A 14,855-nucleotide genomic window follows, 5' to 3' on the forward strand; every position below is an offset into this window, starting at 1 on the left:
ATCACATTTAGAAGTTCTTTAGTCCATATTAAATCCTTATTCTTGTTCTCAGTAAATTTCACTTTTTAACTTAAATATTTAATTGGATTAAATAAAATCACCAAAACAAGTAAATATATGTCTTATAAACTAAGGGAAATTAACAGGAAGAGTTTCTTTTTATGTCCTAATGTATATGAAAATATTGGTGCAGATTTCGAGCTCTAGGAGAAAGCATAATGAGTGATTAAAACGAATAGGGCGTTCATGAGAGAAGATTATCCAGGAGGAGCGTGTATTGTTATTAGAATAGAATTAGACTATAGGAATATAATAGTGGCTAAGATTATAATTAAGGAGCCTCTTTTATACTGTCTGAAGCTTGGGTCATCTTGATGGAGTTGAGAGAAGCACAAGAGAAATGAGATAAGAATATACTATTAAAGATTGTCATATATATATATATATATAGGGAAGGTAATAGGGCAACCGATTAGGTTACAAAGTGCGGAAGAAAAACTACTTGAGGATTATAGTGGAGTGGGAAACCCTAATGCCCCCGAAGTTAGACTCCCTTCTTCGGTTGGATAGGATGAGCCTTAGTTATGCCTACGATATATGTAATCTCTAGCCAATCTTTTAATGTCTTTAATTCAAAAAAAAATATTAGTTAAGGCAAGAAATTGTGCATGCATAACCCTTCAAGATCCCTTATTTGTGGGTGTATTACGCATAATTTAGCCTCCTCTCAAATATATTTACTAAAATAATTCACTCTTAAACTATCCAAAAAGATCTATTTTAGACATTTTAGCTACCACTATATAGTCTTGACCAAAAGATTAAAAAAAAAAAGGCTTTTTATGCTGAGAAGACATATAAATTTCTTAGAGGATAACAAAATTATTCCTTAATTTACAATTATTATTTTATATTCTAATTTAATATCATCTCCTACTTTATCTGATTAAAAAAAGATAACAGATTCAAATTTAGATATAATAAATACAAATTAAATTTAACTTTAAATTTGTGTGGAGGCTTAGTTTGGTCAAATCCTCCCAATTTGTGTGTACACTTAGTTTAGACATAACTTTAAATTTGTTTAGTAAGAACTAAACTAGTTTAATATCTAAATAGTAGTTTATTCTAAAACTAGTTTAGGGTGACCTGTTTAAAGTTTAAACTCATCCTTCCCTTTCTTTTTTTCCTTCTTCTATATCTAATAATTTATATTTAGCAATGAAATCTAGATTATTCTCCAAACTTAATACCAAAACTGATCTATCTCATGGTAGTTATAAATTAAATGTTAAACTGTTAGACATTTTATCCGGTCAAAAATAAAACGCTAATCATATCAGTGTTTTTAAAATAGAATACTAATTTTATTAAAAGAAAAAACATTATACATAGAAAAGGAGGATATATATATAATCACTTAAAATTTAAGTAATTTATTGTTAAAAATACTAAACGAGACAGATAGAGGTAAAATATAAAATATTTGTAGCGTTATAAAATATTGAACTGTTCAGCATTTCTAATGTAATACTTTTGAGCGTTTTATGTAGGGTTACTGTGTCATATACCTATCTTGGTATTAAGATTGAATAGGATATATTTGGAGGAATAAGTTTTTAAGAGAGGGGTAGTTTAGTAAAAAAGCTCATGAGATCTAGGATTTATTATTCCACATCCAAATGGCATGATGAGGGTAGTTTGGTAATTAAGTACACATTTGAGTGCTTTTATACCGAGGAGTAGGTGGTGTGACTTCGAGAACTCGAGTTTGGTGAGCGAAGCCGGCAATAAAACCCCACGCCCTTTCTCTCTCGCGCTGTCGCTCTCGCTCTCCTCTCCCACCAAATCGCCCAACTCCCCCCATCTAAAACCAAACCAAGAAAGAGTACAAGAAGAGGGGGGAGAGGGAGAGGGGGAGAGAGAGAGAGAGAGAGTGAGGGGGGGGGGGGAGGTCGAAGGCTTCGATCCCATCGCCTCGATCGAATCGGCCGCCGCGATCGGAGACGATGGAGTCTGGATCAATGAAACCCTCGCCGCTCGATCTCCTGACGGCGATCCTAACGGGGAAGCAGCTCATCGGCGGCGGCAACGGGGTGTCGCCGGAGTCCGGCGCGGCGGCGATCGCAGAAAGCCGGGAGATCCTGGTGCTGCTCACCACCTCGATTGCCGTGCTCGTCGGATGCGTTGTTCTCTTCCTGTGGCGGCGCTCGGGGAGCAAGCCGAGCAAGGCGGCGGAGCCGCCGCGGCCACTAGCGGTGAAGACTGAGCCGGAGCCGGAGTCAGAGGTGGATGACAGCAGGAAGAAGGTCACTATCTTCTTTGGAACTCAGACGGGAACGGCGGAAGGGTTCGCCAAGGTTAGGGCTTGATCTTGTCTTTTATCTTTCCAATTCTATTTAGATTTATTTATATTTGCATTTCATATGTTTTGTGGTATATATAATTCGTTTACTATTTAGGCGCTTGCTGAGGAGGCTAAAGCGAGATATGATAAAGCCGTCTTTAAAGTCGTCGATCTGGTGAAAAACTTTTTTCTATGATTTGAGGATCTTATTTTAATATATATATTTTTAGCTATTTAATCTTGATGATGATTTTGATATTGGATAATAGGATGATTATGCGGGTGACGATAATGAGTATGCGGAGAAGATGACTAAAGAGACCTTAGCTCTGTTCTTCCTTGCTACGTAAATTCCTTTCTTGGTCAAGTTCTTCTATTTAGATATTAATTTATAAAGTACATTTCTCAATCTGCTTTGGGATTGTAGATATGGGGATGGTGAACCAACCGACAACGCCGCCAGGTTTTATAGATGGTTTACAGAGGTTCAGTTATATTCCAATTATTTTGGAGGGTTGTCCTTTTTTTTCCTTTTATCCTTTGGTGCCGGAAGGTTCTTAACTATTGCTTAAATTACAGGGCAGTGAGAAGGGGGATTGGTTAAAAGATCTTCGGTATGCAATTTTTGGTCTGGGTAATAAGCAATATGAGCATTTCAATAAGGTAGGTTTATCATTGAAGATGAATTTTGTCAATTTTAGCAAGTCCATATGCTAATATAGTGTCAATGCCCCCTCTGGTGTCAATTGAAGGTCGCTAAGGTGGTGGATGAACTCCTCTCTGCACAAGGTATATTCTCTAATCCTGCTACTTCTGTTAATTCTGTTTATAGTCATAATTTCTTTACGCAGTCAAAATTATGATTTTTTTTTTCCGTTACTTGTGATTGCTGCATATCCGTTAAATGTATTTACTTTGTACTGGTTAATAACTTATTGACCTAAAACTGGTGTATGGCTATTTACTAGGGTTGCCTTTACTCATTCATGTAAGATGGTACTTGTTTATTGGTTCTGTACTATCCAATATAGATAGGAAAGATGAAATATTTAAATGATTTGAGTTTAGCATTTATGTAACATGCTGGCTCTCTTCATTGGCATCTTGAGTTTAGCATTATTTAAATCTCAAGTGATATCAAGTTATCAAGAATATTTGCTAAACATAATCAGTCAAACATTCTGCCCAAAATCCAAGTATTTGTTGTGTGAATATTTTTATTGACCTTCAATAGTCAAGTCCCTGTGAAACTTAATCACCTATATCCTCTACTGTCATGTTTAATCCTCTACTATCTTTAACACTGTCCTATTTCCTTGTCAAAATCCAGAGGTGTGAATATGTGGAAAAATGAGTTACATTTTCTGGTGATTAGGTATATTTATTTATCAGCCTTAATGCAGATGATTTATTTGTGCATATCAGTTGCCTTTTACTTTATTAAGATGTAAGAAATCAGGTCCTTATAGGTGAAAGAAATTTGTCTTCCACCTGCTAGTTTGCTTGCTACTGTAGTCTCGATAATGTTTTATTCTCCATAATATGCTGCTATGCCTTCTCTTGTTTCATTAACTACAGTATTTTTGGAGCATTTTGCATTTTGCAAATTGTCTTTGTGTGTATCACATTCTTGTTAATTCAAACAATTAAGATTTGTGCCACTCTTTACTTTAATTATAGGTGGGAAACGCCTTGTTCCTGTTGGTCTTGGAGATGATGATCAATGCATTGAAGATGACTTCACTGCATGGTATGGTGTACTTCAATACTGTCTAAGTTGTAGCTCTTAATTGAATTAATTCCTTCACCTTCACTTCTCAACAACAATGGACGTACCGAAGGCACCACCTTTAATATATTTCTATAAAAGATTTAGGATACTTAGAGATATTTTTGGGTCTTCGGCACACCAATCCTTGGGTTTTAGTTTAAATATATCATATATGTATTAAATACATTATAGTCTTTTATTTTTAGATTATTTTTGTAAATGATTTATTTTATTGAAGATGTAGCAATAATCAAATATAAATATTATTCAACATATAATATGATTGAATATATTCATTAAAAATAATATTAATAATTGAACACTTCCTAATATGATTGAATACTTCATAATAAAATTGGGTGCCTTATAATATAATTGGACATATAATAACAATCAACACATAATATTGATTGATAATAGTTCAATAACTAAAACTAATATCTGGTAAAATGTAGAATGATGAGGATAACTAAAGACTTTATTTGTCGGCACAAAAATAACACGAGAATATCACATTAAATATTCTCGATAATCTTCAATCATATTGATAATGACAATTTAATTTGTTGACACAAGAATAAAGCTAAAGTTGATTGACGATGATTGATAGACATAAAAAAAAAAAGTAAAAAAAAGGCTCCACATTGGCACGCACTAGTTTCGGACCAGCATAGCCATCGATGCTTCTCAATACATCAGAGTCGGAAAAACTTCTTTGTGCATCTAAGACTGTATTTCTTTTCCAGGAAAGAGCTTTTATGGCCAGAGTTGGATCAATTGTTGCGTGATGAAGATGATGTTTCAGGTGCAACTCCTTATACTGCTGCTATTCCTGAATATCGGGTTGTAATTGTCAATCCTGAAGATGCTGAACTTATGGACAAAACTTGGAAGCTTGCAAATGGTTATGCTGTTCATGACATCCAACATCCATGCAGGTACTTTGGGTGTTTTACTGCAAAGTACATTGAGTTGACCTGGATTATCTGGACAGGAACTGAGTAAACTAAACATTTTCATTTTTCATTTTTCTTTTCAGGGCAAATGTGGCTGTGCAGCGAGAACTTCATACCCCAGCTTCTGATCGGTCATGCATTCATTTGGAGTTTGACATTACTGGAACTGGTCTAACGTAAGTTTATTAATCTTAGTTCAATCAGTTGGCTCTTATTTATGTGTAAGCAAGGAGCTTATGGGTACATGAACAAGGTCTATTTTTTAGCTGCTTATCTTCTCTGCTATGGGATTGTGGTATTGGTGGTAGAGCATAATTTTGAAGGCAAGATAGAGCAAAAGAATGATCTAGAGAAACATAATAATCTTCTTATTTAAATTTTCTATGATGCATCTCAAAAACTGAATTTTGTATAAATATGTATGTATACATACATGTATGTATTCATTTTCTCCCAGGAATGAGACATTTCACATGAGCCTCTTTATTGCAAGTAGCACTTTATACCTTCTTGTCAATCCTTAAAAGTAGTGATAGGGCAATGCTTTCTATGCAGTGTACGCATGTCAATCTTGTATAATAACAGTAGAGAATTTCTTACCCTCTGACTTTCATACAATGTTCTTATAGGTTCTTGTTGTTCTGATAAAGCTTGTTCCACTTTGTTAAGCCTTATTAAAGAAGTTCACAAATTATAAGTCTGTTTTGTGCCTGCTTATTCTTTAAATCAGATGCTGGCCATATCACGATTGTTCTAAAGCACCTGCACTTATTTTGGGTTTCTACTAGTAATTTACTTTTGCAGGCTTGGTCTGTTACTTACATTTTAGCTCCTCATTTCATTAGGCATGAAACAGGAGACCATGTTGGTGTATATACAGAAAATTGCCTTGAGATTGTAGAGGAGGCAGAAAGGCTACTAGGTTATTCCCTGGAGACATTTTTCTCAATTCATGCTGATAAGGAGGATGGGACACCACTAAGTGGCGGTTCATTGGCACCTCCTTTCCCATCTCCTTGTACCTTAAGAGCTGCACTTGCCCGATATGCTGATCTTTTGAGTTCACCTAAGAAGGTAAGTTCTGTTTAGCCCTCAATTTATTATATCTGCATATAAGTTCTCTGTTGATATGAAAACTCTGGTTTTTTTTTTTTTGTATTTGTGGACTGACTCTGCAGAGTGCTTTAACTGCATTGGCTGCCTATGCATCTGATCCCGATGAGGCTGAGAGATTAAGATATTTGGCTTCTCCTGCTGGAAAGGTTGGTTGTCTTTGAAATCCATAGAAATTATTTTGACTTTCTAGTTCTAACACTAGAATAATATGATACAGGACGAGTATTCCCAATGGGTTGTTGCAAGCCAGAGGAGCCTTCTGGAAGTTATGTCTGAATTCCCTTCAGCTAAGCCTCCGTTGGGAGTATTCTTTGCAGCTGTTGCTCCTCGCTTGCAGCCTAGATACTATTCGATATCTTCTTCACCAAGGTAGTTATCAGTTTCACATTGACTTTACTCCAGTTGGATCTATCCTTTCAGTTAAATACTTTTCTTCTTTTAATTATTTTTTCTTTTCATTCTGCAGAATGGCACCAAACAGAATCCATGTGACCTGTGCGTTAGTATATGGACCAACACCAACAGGAAGGATTCACAAAGGAGTCTGCTCTACCTGGATGAAGGTCTTTTCTTTCTGCCTAACACAACCTTCTATTTTATGTATCTGAGAGATGACCAGGAAATCTGTCAGAAGTAAATGATAAATGACAACCTATGGGGTCTAAGTTTATGACCAGAGCTTTCACTGGAAATTTTAGTCATTCAGACATGATTTCAATAGCTAGTTTTCATTAGTTAATCTGCAAAGGTTAAGTTCCTGTTATATATACCAAATTATCTCTGGCAGATAATTCCATCTATTTTGATGATTCCTGTCATGGTTTTGATACAGAAGTTATATGTGCTTTGTTCACTTTAGCCTAGATTAAGAAGCAAATCCATCTTTTGGCATGAATTATGGTTGCAGGATATGTTTAATTTGTGAAAACCAACCTCCGCCATGAGAAATTTTTTTTTTTCGGTAAATATGTTAAGTTTTGATCTACTTCAGGAGGCATTATCTTGTTAAGTAACAACTAATTGTGTTTTTCTTAACCATCATTCCATGACCTTCAGATTACTTAATTAAGTATGTAGACTGTTAATCTGTCAAGTTTCTTTCTCATTCTAATCCCTAGATTAGAATAATGATTTGGTTTTCAGTTATGGAAGAACATCATCTTATTTGGTATTAATGATCATTGATGTGATACTCGTAGTTGCCATGGCTTTTAGCTTTTTGAGCTCTAATGTGTGAATGGTTTTTAGCTTTTGAATACTTATGTTTGTGTGATTCAAGCAACTGAGATTATATAATCTGATTGGAATGTGACTATATTGTAGTCAGAGAGAAAGAAGAACAACTTATCAAAAACCAGCAACTAGAAGGAATTGGCCTCAGCCTTATATGTTCAGATTTCAATTATATTTTCTGCTTTTGCAGTTTTTGCTGTGTGATGTGACTTTTTGTAGTTAACATTTGAGCAGTAAATATTTCTATAGATTTTCATTCATCTTATCTAGTGCTGCCAATCCATTTTTCAGAATGCTGTTCCACTGGAAAAGAACGAAGAGTGTAGCTGGGCTCCTATTTTTGTCAGACAGTCCAATTTTAAACTGCCTGCAGATCCCTCAGTGCCAGTTCTAATGATCGGTCCTGGGACAGGTCTAGCACCTTTCAGGGGCTTCTTACAGGTTTGTATGTGCACATGTTTTGTGCAACTGTGCTATTTCTGCTTAATGCATTCTTTTTCTCAAGAACTTGGCTATTGTAATGGTTTTAACTTTTTAGTGTACTATGTATTGCCCTTACGGTCGCAGGAAAGGTTGGCTCTAAAAGAGTCTGGAGCTGAACTTGGTCGTGCTGTTCTCTTCTTCGGATGCAGAAACCGGAAGATGGTACTTATATTTTTAGTGTACCTATTTAAGTCTGTATTTTGATGCACCTTTGTGTTGTATTTGTTGACACTGTATGTTGCACAATGCACAGGACTTCATCTATGAGGATGAATTGAACAACTTTGTTGCAACTGGAGCACTTTCTGAGCTAATCATTGCCTTCTCCCGTGAGGGTCCCACAAAGGAATATGTTCAGCATAAGATGGCAGAGAAGGTGGCCCCTTCCTCTTCTGATTCTACTCTGCGATTACATAGTCCATATATATATAATATTTTTCCTTATTGCATGCGATCCTCTTTTGCAGGCTGCCGACATCTGGAACATCATTGCTCAGGGTGGTTATATTTATGTATGTGGCGATGCCAAAGGCATGGCTAGAGATGTACACAGAGTTCTTCACACTATTGTTCAAGAGCAGGTATGTGCAATAGTATCTGAATTGCTCAAATTATGAGACATTTTACTTGAATTATAACTCTTCCATATCATGTGTCTATCGATGATCTGTTACCTTGAAATGGAAAGAGAATTTTGTTATCATACTAACAAGTAGGCCCACTTTTAATGATAACTGGTATCACCAACCAAACTTTCCAATTTCCAATTATTCGTGTCAGCTCTGTGAATTCTCATTGGCCAGTGTCTTCATTGAATGTTGGAATAACTCGTGTTTAGCTTGTTTACAAGCCTACTTGCATTTGACTTGGCAAATATTTGGATGTTTTACTCATATATTTCTTACGACGGTTGCATTTTCTGTCTATAATATATTTTGGGAGTCTTGTTTGCTACATTTGAAGAGATTCAACTGGTCTTAACCTGTTCATTGAACTTCCTGTGCAGGGATCTCTTGATAGCTCCAAGACAGAGAGTATGGTGAAGAGTCTCCAGATGGAAGGAAGATATCTGAGGGACGTATGGTGATGAGAAGTTCCTTAAAAATGGGTTTTATTATCCCGATTACCAGCATCACGCAAAAAGCACACAAAACTCGTATGTCGATGCATGAAACCCAGCACCTTAAGCAGTAAAAAAAGGGATTTTGGTGCCTTTGTGGGGGGTGGGGGTGTGCTGAAAATTTTGGCTACCCCTCCACTTTTCAGCTTGAAAAGACTCTTTGTTATCTGCAACATCGTTGCTCTTTCATTTCCAACTCGGTAACAGCAATTTTTCATGTATTATATATCATTATATTTATTGACAGGATAAGTCGTTGCAAAGAATTAACTTATTTGTAGGAAGCTGGGATGATGTAGACTTGGAAATATAACAATTCAGATATATGGAACTGTATTATTACACCAAATGAACACTCCAGCTTTCTTAAATTAAATGATTTGCGATCTTATTTCTTATTCAGATTTTACATCCTTGTCATTATTTCACCTCTAAATGGTGCCAAGTGATTCAGCTCCCAGATTTCTGTAATACTTTTTGGTGCAAGTTAATTGATTTTCCCTTGTTCTTGTTTTGTTGCGGTAGTATCAGTTGAACTGGTTACAAGCTAAAAAAATCATTGTACAACCTTTTTCTTTTGTTTTTTTTTTTTTAAAATAAAACAGAGACATTGCAAAAGGACAACCATTGCACAACCTAATTCAGTTTGGATCTGCGACTTCTGAAACCGCTACAATTGTTTTGAATCCTCCAAATTAATGTTTTTCTTTTTGGCATCTTACATTGAGCGCTCCCTCAAAAGCTAATGCAACTCCAGTCTAATCTTAACACATAGCTGAGCAGGTTAATTAAGCATGTTATCTCATTACTATCACATATGTAGAATTCTAATTAAACAAGCAACAAGCTGGGGATATATTGCACTCATTCGGCGTCTTCAATTTCCTCATCCTCTGGTACACCTCGTAGGTATAAGACATTATTACACCTGTAAATAAAACATCAGAGTCCGGTGTGAAACAGGATCAAACATTTTCAAGTACTTCATAATTTTTACTAATGCAAGTTATTACAATTAACTATTGTTTGGTCTGTGCAAGCACTTATTAGATTAAGTCAACGAAAGACATCCAATATAAGCATGATTTAACCATGGAAAGCACAGCACCTTTTTGGGTTAGCATTTAGCCAATACAGCTAAAAATGACTGGATGTTCCCATCCGTAGTCACAGATCAATCAGTATAAATTGCATTCATAGTCTAAGCTTCTCGAGTCAAGTAGACAGCTAGAAGAAAACACAAAGAATAGTTACCTTATAAGTATCTCCCCTAGATTTCCCGAGAATTGTCCATCAATGTACTCTTCTGTATTAGCTAACTGCAGATAAAAAGAACATGCATAAGAAAACTAATTCAAGATGACCTTAATGCGTCAGAACAAGATTTTTTGTTTTTGTTTTTTGCATTGAGTTTGAAGAGCACCTGCAAATTCATATATGAATCCACTGAAACAAGATAACCTGGTAGAACCAAGCAAAACCAATATACATTAGTTAATATTGATATCACTTCCACAGACATAAACAAAGATAAATATGGAATCTAAACATAGACAACTGTGGAATCTGAAAATTATAGTCATTTGTGAAAAGGACTGCAGAAATTACCTTTGTATTCCATACCCCACTTAAGCTTCACAATCACAGGCTTCCCGGTCAAATTGTTCAAGAAAGGTTTAGGGTTAACTGGTACTGCCTACAAACAGAGAAGAAGCAGAGAGAAAAATGTCAGGAATAACAAGCAGCATATCCGATGAGAGTGAGCTACATCATGAAAAGTGTGAACAGGTAGACCATTGTCAAGTGTTAAAAAATTTTAACTGGCATGCAGGATACTTTGGACCCTTAAATACAAGTTTACATGCTTCTGCCTTCTGAGAGGTACCTTACTGCTTTAAATCTTACGCGTTTGTGCGCTTTATTTTGCATTTCTAAAACAGTAAAATTATGTTTAGGGTCGAGCAGATCCATATGAGAAGAGTTTTTGAATTTACATGTGGTAGATAAAGGCAGGCTACCTATGGGTAGAAATGATTTCACCTTCTACAGAAGAACTTCAATAAGACAATGAGGCAATGGAAATTTATATCATGTAGTTGAAGCATCCACAACAATTTAACGTGAAAAATTACACAGCAAAGGTGATTGGGTAATACATAATGCACTCAGCATTCAGTACATTGCATGCTCTTCTATTAGGCCACACGCCTATAACAAACTCTAAAGCCTTGAAGAGACAGAATTCGTAGCAACTAGTAACTCGTTACCTAGTATGAAACAAAGAGATAGTTAGGATTCTAAAGAAAGTATTAAGGATAGGTTTCACACCTCCATCCTCAAACTAGCGTTTCACACCTAAATCTCACAAAGGAGGCAGAAAATAATTTTAAAAGATCATTCATTAACTCTAACCGGTATAAATTGGTCTATATATAGACCTTACAACTGCAATAAATAAAGACAACTCTAAACACTATAAATACATATCTAAACATTGCAAATAAGCAAACACAACCCTAAACACTGTAAATAAGCAACTTCATAATATAAATGACTCATAACCAAATCCTTAGTTAGATCATCAGTTGTCAATGCCTTTTACGCTGATACACACACTAACATCGAACACCATTTTGGAGTCGTATTGGGAATCTTTGTTGTTATGTTTTCCATTTATTTGCATTGATTTAGCATGAAGCAATGTTTTAAATTTGGTTTTTAGACTCATCTTTGTTGTTGTGTGTTATTATTCTTTGTATAAGAAATTGCTTGTTGCCAAGTTCAGATGTCATATGATATTTTGTTTTAAATTTTTAAATTTTAGGTAAGGGTGCTCCATCGATTACACTAGACTTTGAAAGAATTTGATGCACTGATGATGAATCCAACGATATGTATTTGCTTATTTATAGTAATTAGGGCTGTATTTACTTTTTGCAATGTTTATGAACATATATGCATATTGTAATGTTAAGAGTTGCCTTTGCTTATTGCAATTGTAAGATTAATATATAGACCAACTTGTACCTAGCTAAAGTTAATGAATGATTTAGAAAGTTACTTTTTGCATCCTTTGTGAGATTTGGGTATGAAACTCTAGTTTCAGGGTGATGTAAAACCTATCCTAATATATTCCCTAGAATCCTAATGATCCCTTTGTTTCACTCCATTACCTCTCACCACGTTTCCTTTATGTATCTCCTAAAAGCCCTATTAGATGAATTATTAAACAATGCTGAAAAGCCGCAAAGTATGGGTGTAAAAGAAGAGAACATAGTGCATACGGAGGCAAGCATATCTTGTTCTTATGAGTTGAATTATCTTAGCCAATCAAAACTTAAGAAAATATAAAAAAACAAATAACATCCGAAGAAGTAAACAATTAACAGTAAAGAAAAAGGAACTAAAACAAACAATCCTCTCTGCCATGTGAATGTTATCCTTATCATTTTTTAAAACATTGATGAAAAAGGAAATGATAATTTTGTTAGGCAAGATCAAATGGGTGATATGTTGTATCTAATTTGGCGATGGGTTCTTATACATTATAGAAAGTTAACCAAAGAAATGAGAAGGAGAACAAATACTGGTTCACCAAAAATTTGGTAGGAGCAAACTAGTGGAACAGAGGCCACATGTCAGAACAAACCCATTCTGAAGAGTTATATCTACCTTGCCCAACACCTCTAAAATTCTTTCTGTTCTAAATTGCTTGCTAACCCGAAATATGGTTTCATAAAATCGTCATTTACAGAAAATTGTTCATGCAACTTACCACAGAGATAAATGGTTGGTAGTTACTTTCTACGACAAAAATTATTCCAAATCATATCCTAATTGACTTATAACTAGGAGAGTATGCGGTAGGGTGGGATTGGTGGACTTTAAAGTTGGAACAGATCAGCTGTTTTCTCTAGCTATTATGTAACAAACAAATCGATAGTTACACCAAAAAACATGCAATAAACAAATCAATATTAAAACCAGAAAACATACTTCGACAATGGATCCACTAATACAGATATATAAGCTTATGATATTAAAAAAATGATTTGTCTGCAAAACCAAGAAAACAAAAACGTTCACTGTATATAACAAAATCAGATGATTTGAGGTGCAATTTCACAAGAATTCATTTCTAACTTAACCAACTTTTCTGTATTCCATAATTGCCCTTAGTAAAATAACTAACGAAACCCTACCTATGCATCTTAGTTTCTCATCTATTCTCACATTATTTTTCTCCTCTTCCGCAAGTCAGGTACATATTTAATCTTTCTCCTCTTGTTTGCTTCTAGTTATTTGCTTAATTTGTTTAATAAATTATTCTTGGTTTCTAAGATTATGTATTATTATCAGATTTTTGTTCTATGCATATTACATAGTTAATTTGTATTGATGATAGAGGATATTATAGGAAACTAAAACAGGTTGAAAACGAATCCCTGCAAATTTCCAAACAACAAGGGTAGATGGAAATCATTTCAAATTCCATTGTTTGCCAAACAATGGAATTCATTTCCAAATGAAATCAATTGTGTTCTCGTGAAAATGAAATCATTGAAATCCATTTGGATTTGGTACCAAACAGGCCCGTGCTAACTACATTTTCTATCTGATCACTTTCCCCAAAGGAGGAAAATAAGATAAGCACACACGGGTTAAAACCCACAAGATCCACCAGAAAATCTTTCACTGAGTTTTATTTCAGCCAAAACCTGTTTGACTCACCAACGTTGGCCAGTAACCCGAAACCCTTGAGGTATCTTTCGTTTTCCAGGACAGGGTTGTTATTTCTCAATTTCAAACTTGGACACTAAATGGAGCTTGAAATAATTTACAAGTATCCTTTTCTCCTTCTCTGAGATTTCTAACTACATGAAGCCATAGCTAAACGAGATAACCGCACACTTTTCCCAAATCGTAGAATCCACATCTACTTACAAGAGTTAACAACATACGCGAAAAAGATTTAGGTACATAAAACAACACCGAGCATAGGATTTCCGCACATCGCAAGTGTTAAATCAGACATAAACGGTGAGTGTGGAAACTAGGGTTCCGTTCTCTATATCCTTTTTCTCGTTCTTTCGGAGCGTAGGAGCTAGGGTTTTCTTCTGTACTTGGTCTCAAGACGAAACAAAAGCATACACGAGAGAGAGAGAGAGAGAGATTACCGCCATTGGAGTTGGGGAAGTGAGGGTTGAGCTCAGACCTAGGAGCAGAGGAAGGAGGAAAAAGCGGAGAATGGAGAAGACGCATAAAGTGGGAGAAGAGGTTATCAAGGGTTTAATGAGAGAGTCTTAGTGGGCCGGACTGGGCCGTAACTTCAGTTGGCTACGTAGGCCACTTTGGGTTTTCGTTACTTTTTTTTGGGGGGGGGGGATAATTACAGTTTCAGCCCTTAAACTATTTCTCCTTTTCACTTTCACCCTCACTTTTTTTTTCCTTACAAAATGACCCCTGAACTGTCAAAAATTATCAAACATTAAACGACCTAAAAGAAAGGGCGAAATACCATTTTTGCCGCTCTAAATAGTCATGGATTATTTCATTCTAATAAATGACTAACATTTAATCATTTAATAAGTTCAGGGGTCTCTTTGTAGGAAAAAAAAAGGTGCGAGGGTGAAAGTAAAAAAAGAGTACTAGTTTAGGGGTTGAAAGTATAATTATCCCTTAATTTTTCAGGAGGATAGAGCAGCAAAACTTACCCAAACCCCAACTTTTAAATGAGTTTTGAGTTTAATTTAATCGTATTTGAATTATAAATAGGTTAAACGACCTAATTAATACTATGATTCGTCTAACTAGTTTATAATTTGATCA

At 35.4% G+C, this 14,855-nt stretch overlaps 2 protein-coding genes across 3 annotated transcripts; one reads left to right on the forward strand and one right to left on the reverse strand.

Moving 5' to 3' along the window:
• Positions 1–1,923: 1,923 nt before the first annotated feature.
• LOC140766636 (NADPH--cytochrome P450 reductase 3) lies at positions 1,924–9,417 on the forward strand. Its single transcript, XM_073106131.1, has 18 exons — positions 1,924–2,360; positions 2,463–2,522; positions 2,617–2,693; positions 2,775–2,832; positions 2,927–3,010; positions 3,100–3,136; positions 4,028–4,097; positions 4,865–5,056; positions 5,158–5,250; positions 5,920–6,148; positions 6,253–6,336; positions 6,408–6,559; positions 6,657–6,753; positions 7,715–7,864; positions 7,991–8,068; positions 8,160–8,282; positions 8,374–8,487; positions 8,913–9,417. Exons 1-18 carry the CDS (start codon positions 2,010–2,012, stop codon positions 8,991–8,993), a joined length of 2,130 nt encoding a protein of 709 aa, XP_072962232.1. The 5' UTR covers positions 1,924–2,009; the 3' UTR covers positions 8,994–9,417.
• A 268-nt stretch (positions 9,418–9,685) lies between these two features.
• On the reverse strand, positions 9,686–14,317 carry LOC140766638 (probable small nuclear ribonucleoprotein F). 2 transcript variants are annotated; one of them, XM_073106133.1, is made up of 5 exons: positions 14,204–14,317; positions 10,635–10,722; positions 10,450–10,487; positions 10,281–10,345; positions 9,686–9,954 (listed from the first exon to the last, which is right to left on the reverse strand). In XM_073106133.1, the coding sequence occupies exons 1-5, from the start codon at positions 14,207–14,209 to the stop codon at positions 9,891–9,893; spliced, it is 261 nt and encodes an 86-aa protein (XP_072962234.1). In that variant the 5' UTR covers positions 14,210–14,317; the 3' UTR covers positions 9,686–9,890. The 2 variants fall into 2 exon arrangements, with proteins under 2 accessions (XP_072962234.1, XP_072962233.1); XM_073106132.1 differs by having other exon boundaries at positions 10,635–10,718; positions 14,204–14,303.
• Between the last annotated feature and the right edge of the window lie 538 nt (positions 14,318–14,855).

Source organism: Typha angustifolia, chromosome 9 (assembly GCF_048772165.1).
Source record: "Typha angustifolia cultivar Huaian chromosome 9, ASM4877216v1, whole genome shotgun sequence".
Classification (NCBI taxonomy): Eukaryota; Viridiplantae; Streptophyta; class Magnoliopsida; order Poales; family Typhaceae; genus Typha; species Typha angustifolia.

What these genes read in the sequence shown, in the direction of transcription:
- LOC140766636 (XM_073106131.1), top strand. Translation starts at nt 2,010, where the DNA reads ATGGAGTCTGGATCAATGAAACCCTCGCCGCTCGATCTCCTGACGGCG. An exon ending in TCTTTAAAGTCGTCGATCTG is followed by an intron (nt 2,523 to 2,616) that starts GTGAAAAACTTT and finishes ATTGGATAATAG; the next exon opens with GATGATTATGCGGGTGACGA. An exon ending in TCTGCTCTACCTGGATGAAG is followed by an intron (nt 6,754 to 7,714) that starts GTCTTTTCTTTC and finishes TCCATTTTTCAG; the next exon opens with AATGCTGTTCCACTGGAAAA.
- LOC140766638 (XM_073106132.1), bottom strand. Translation starts at nt 14,288, where the DNA reads ATGCGTCTTCTCCATTCTCCGCTTTTTCCTCCTTCCTCTGCTCCTAGG. An exon ending in GTGGGGTATGGAATACAAAG is followed by an intron (nt 10,488 to 10,634) that starts GTAATTTCTGCA and finishes TGGTTCTACCAG; the next exon opens with GTTATCTTGTTTCAGTGGAT. An exon ending in CTAGGGGAGATACTTATAAG is followed by an intron (nt 9,955 to 10,280) that starts GTAACTATTCTT and finishes TTTTATTTACAG; the next exon opens with GTGTAATAATGTCTTATACC.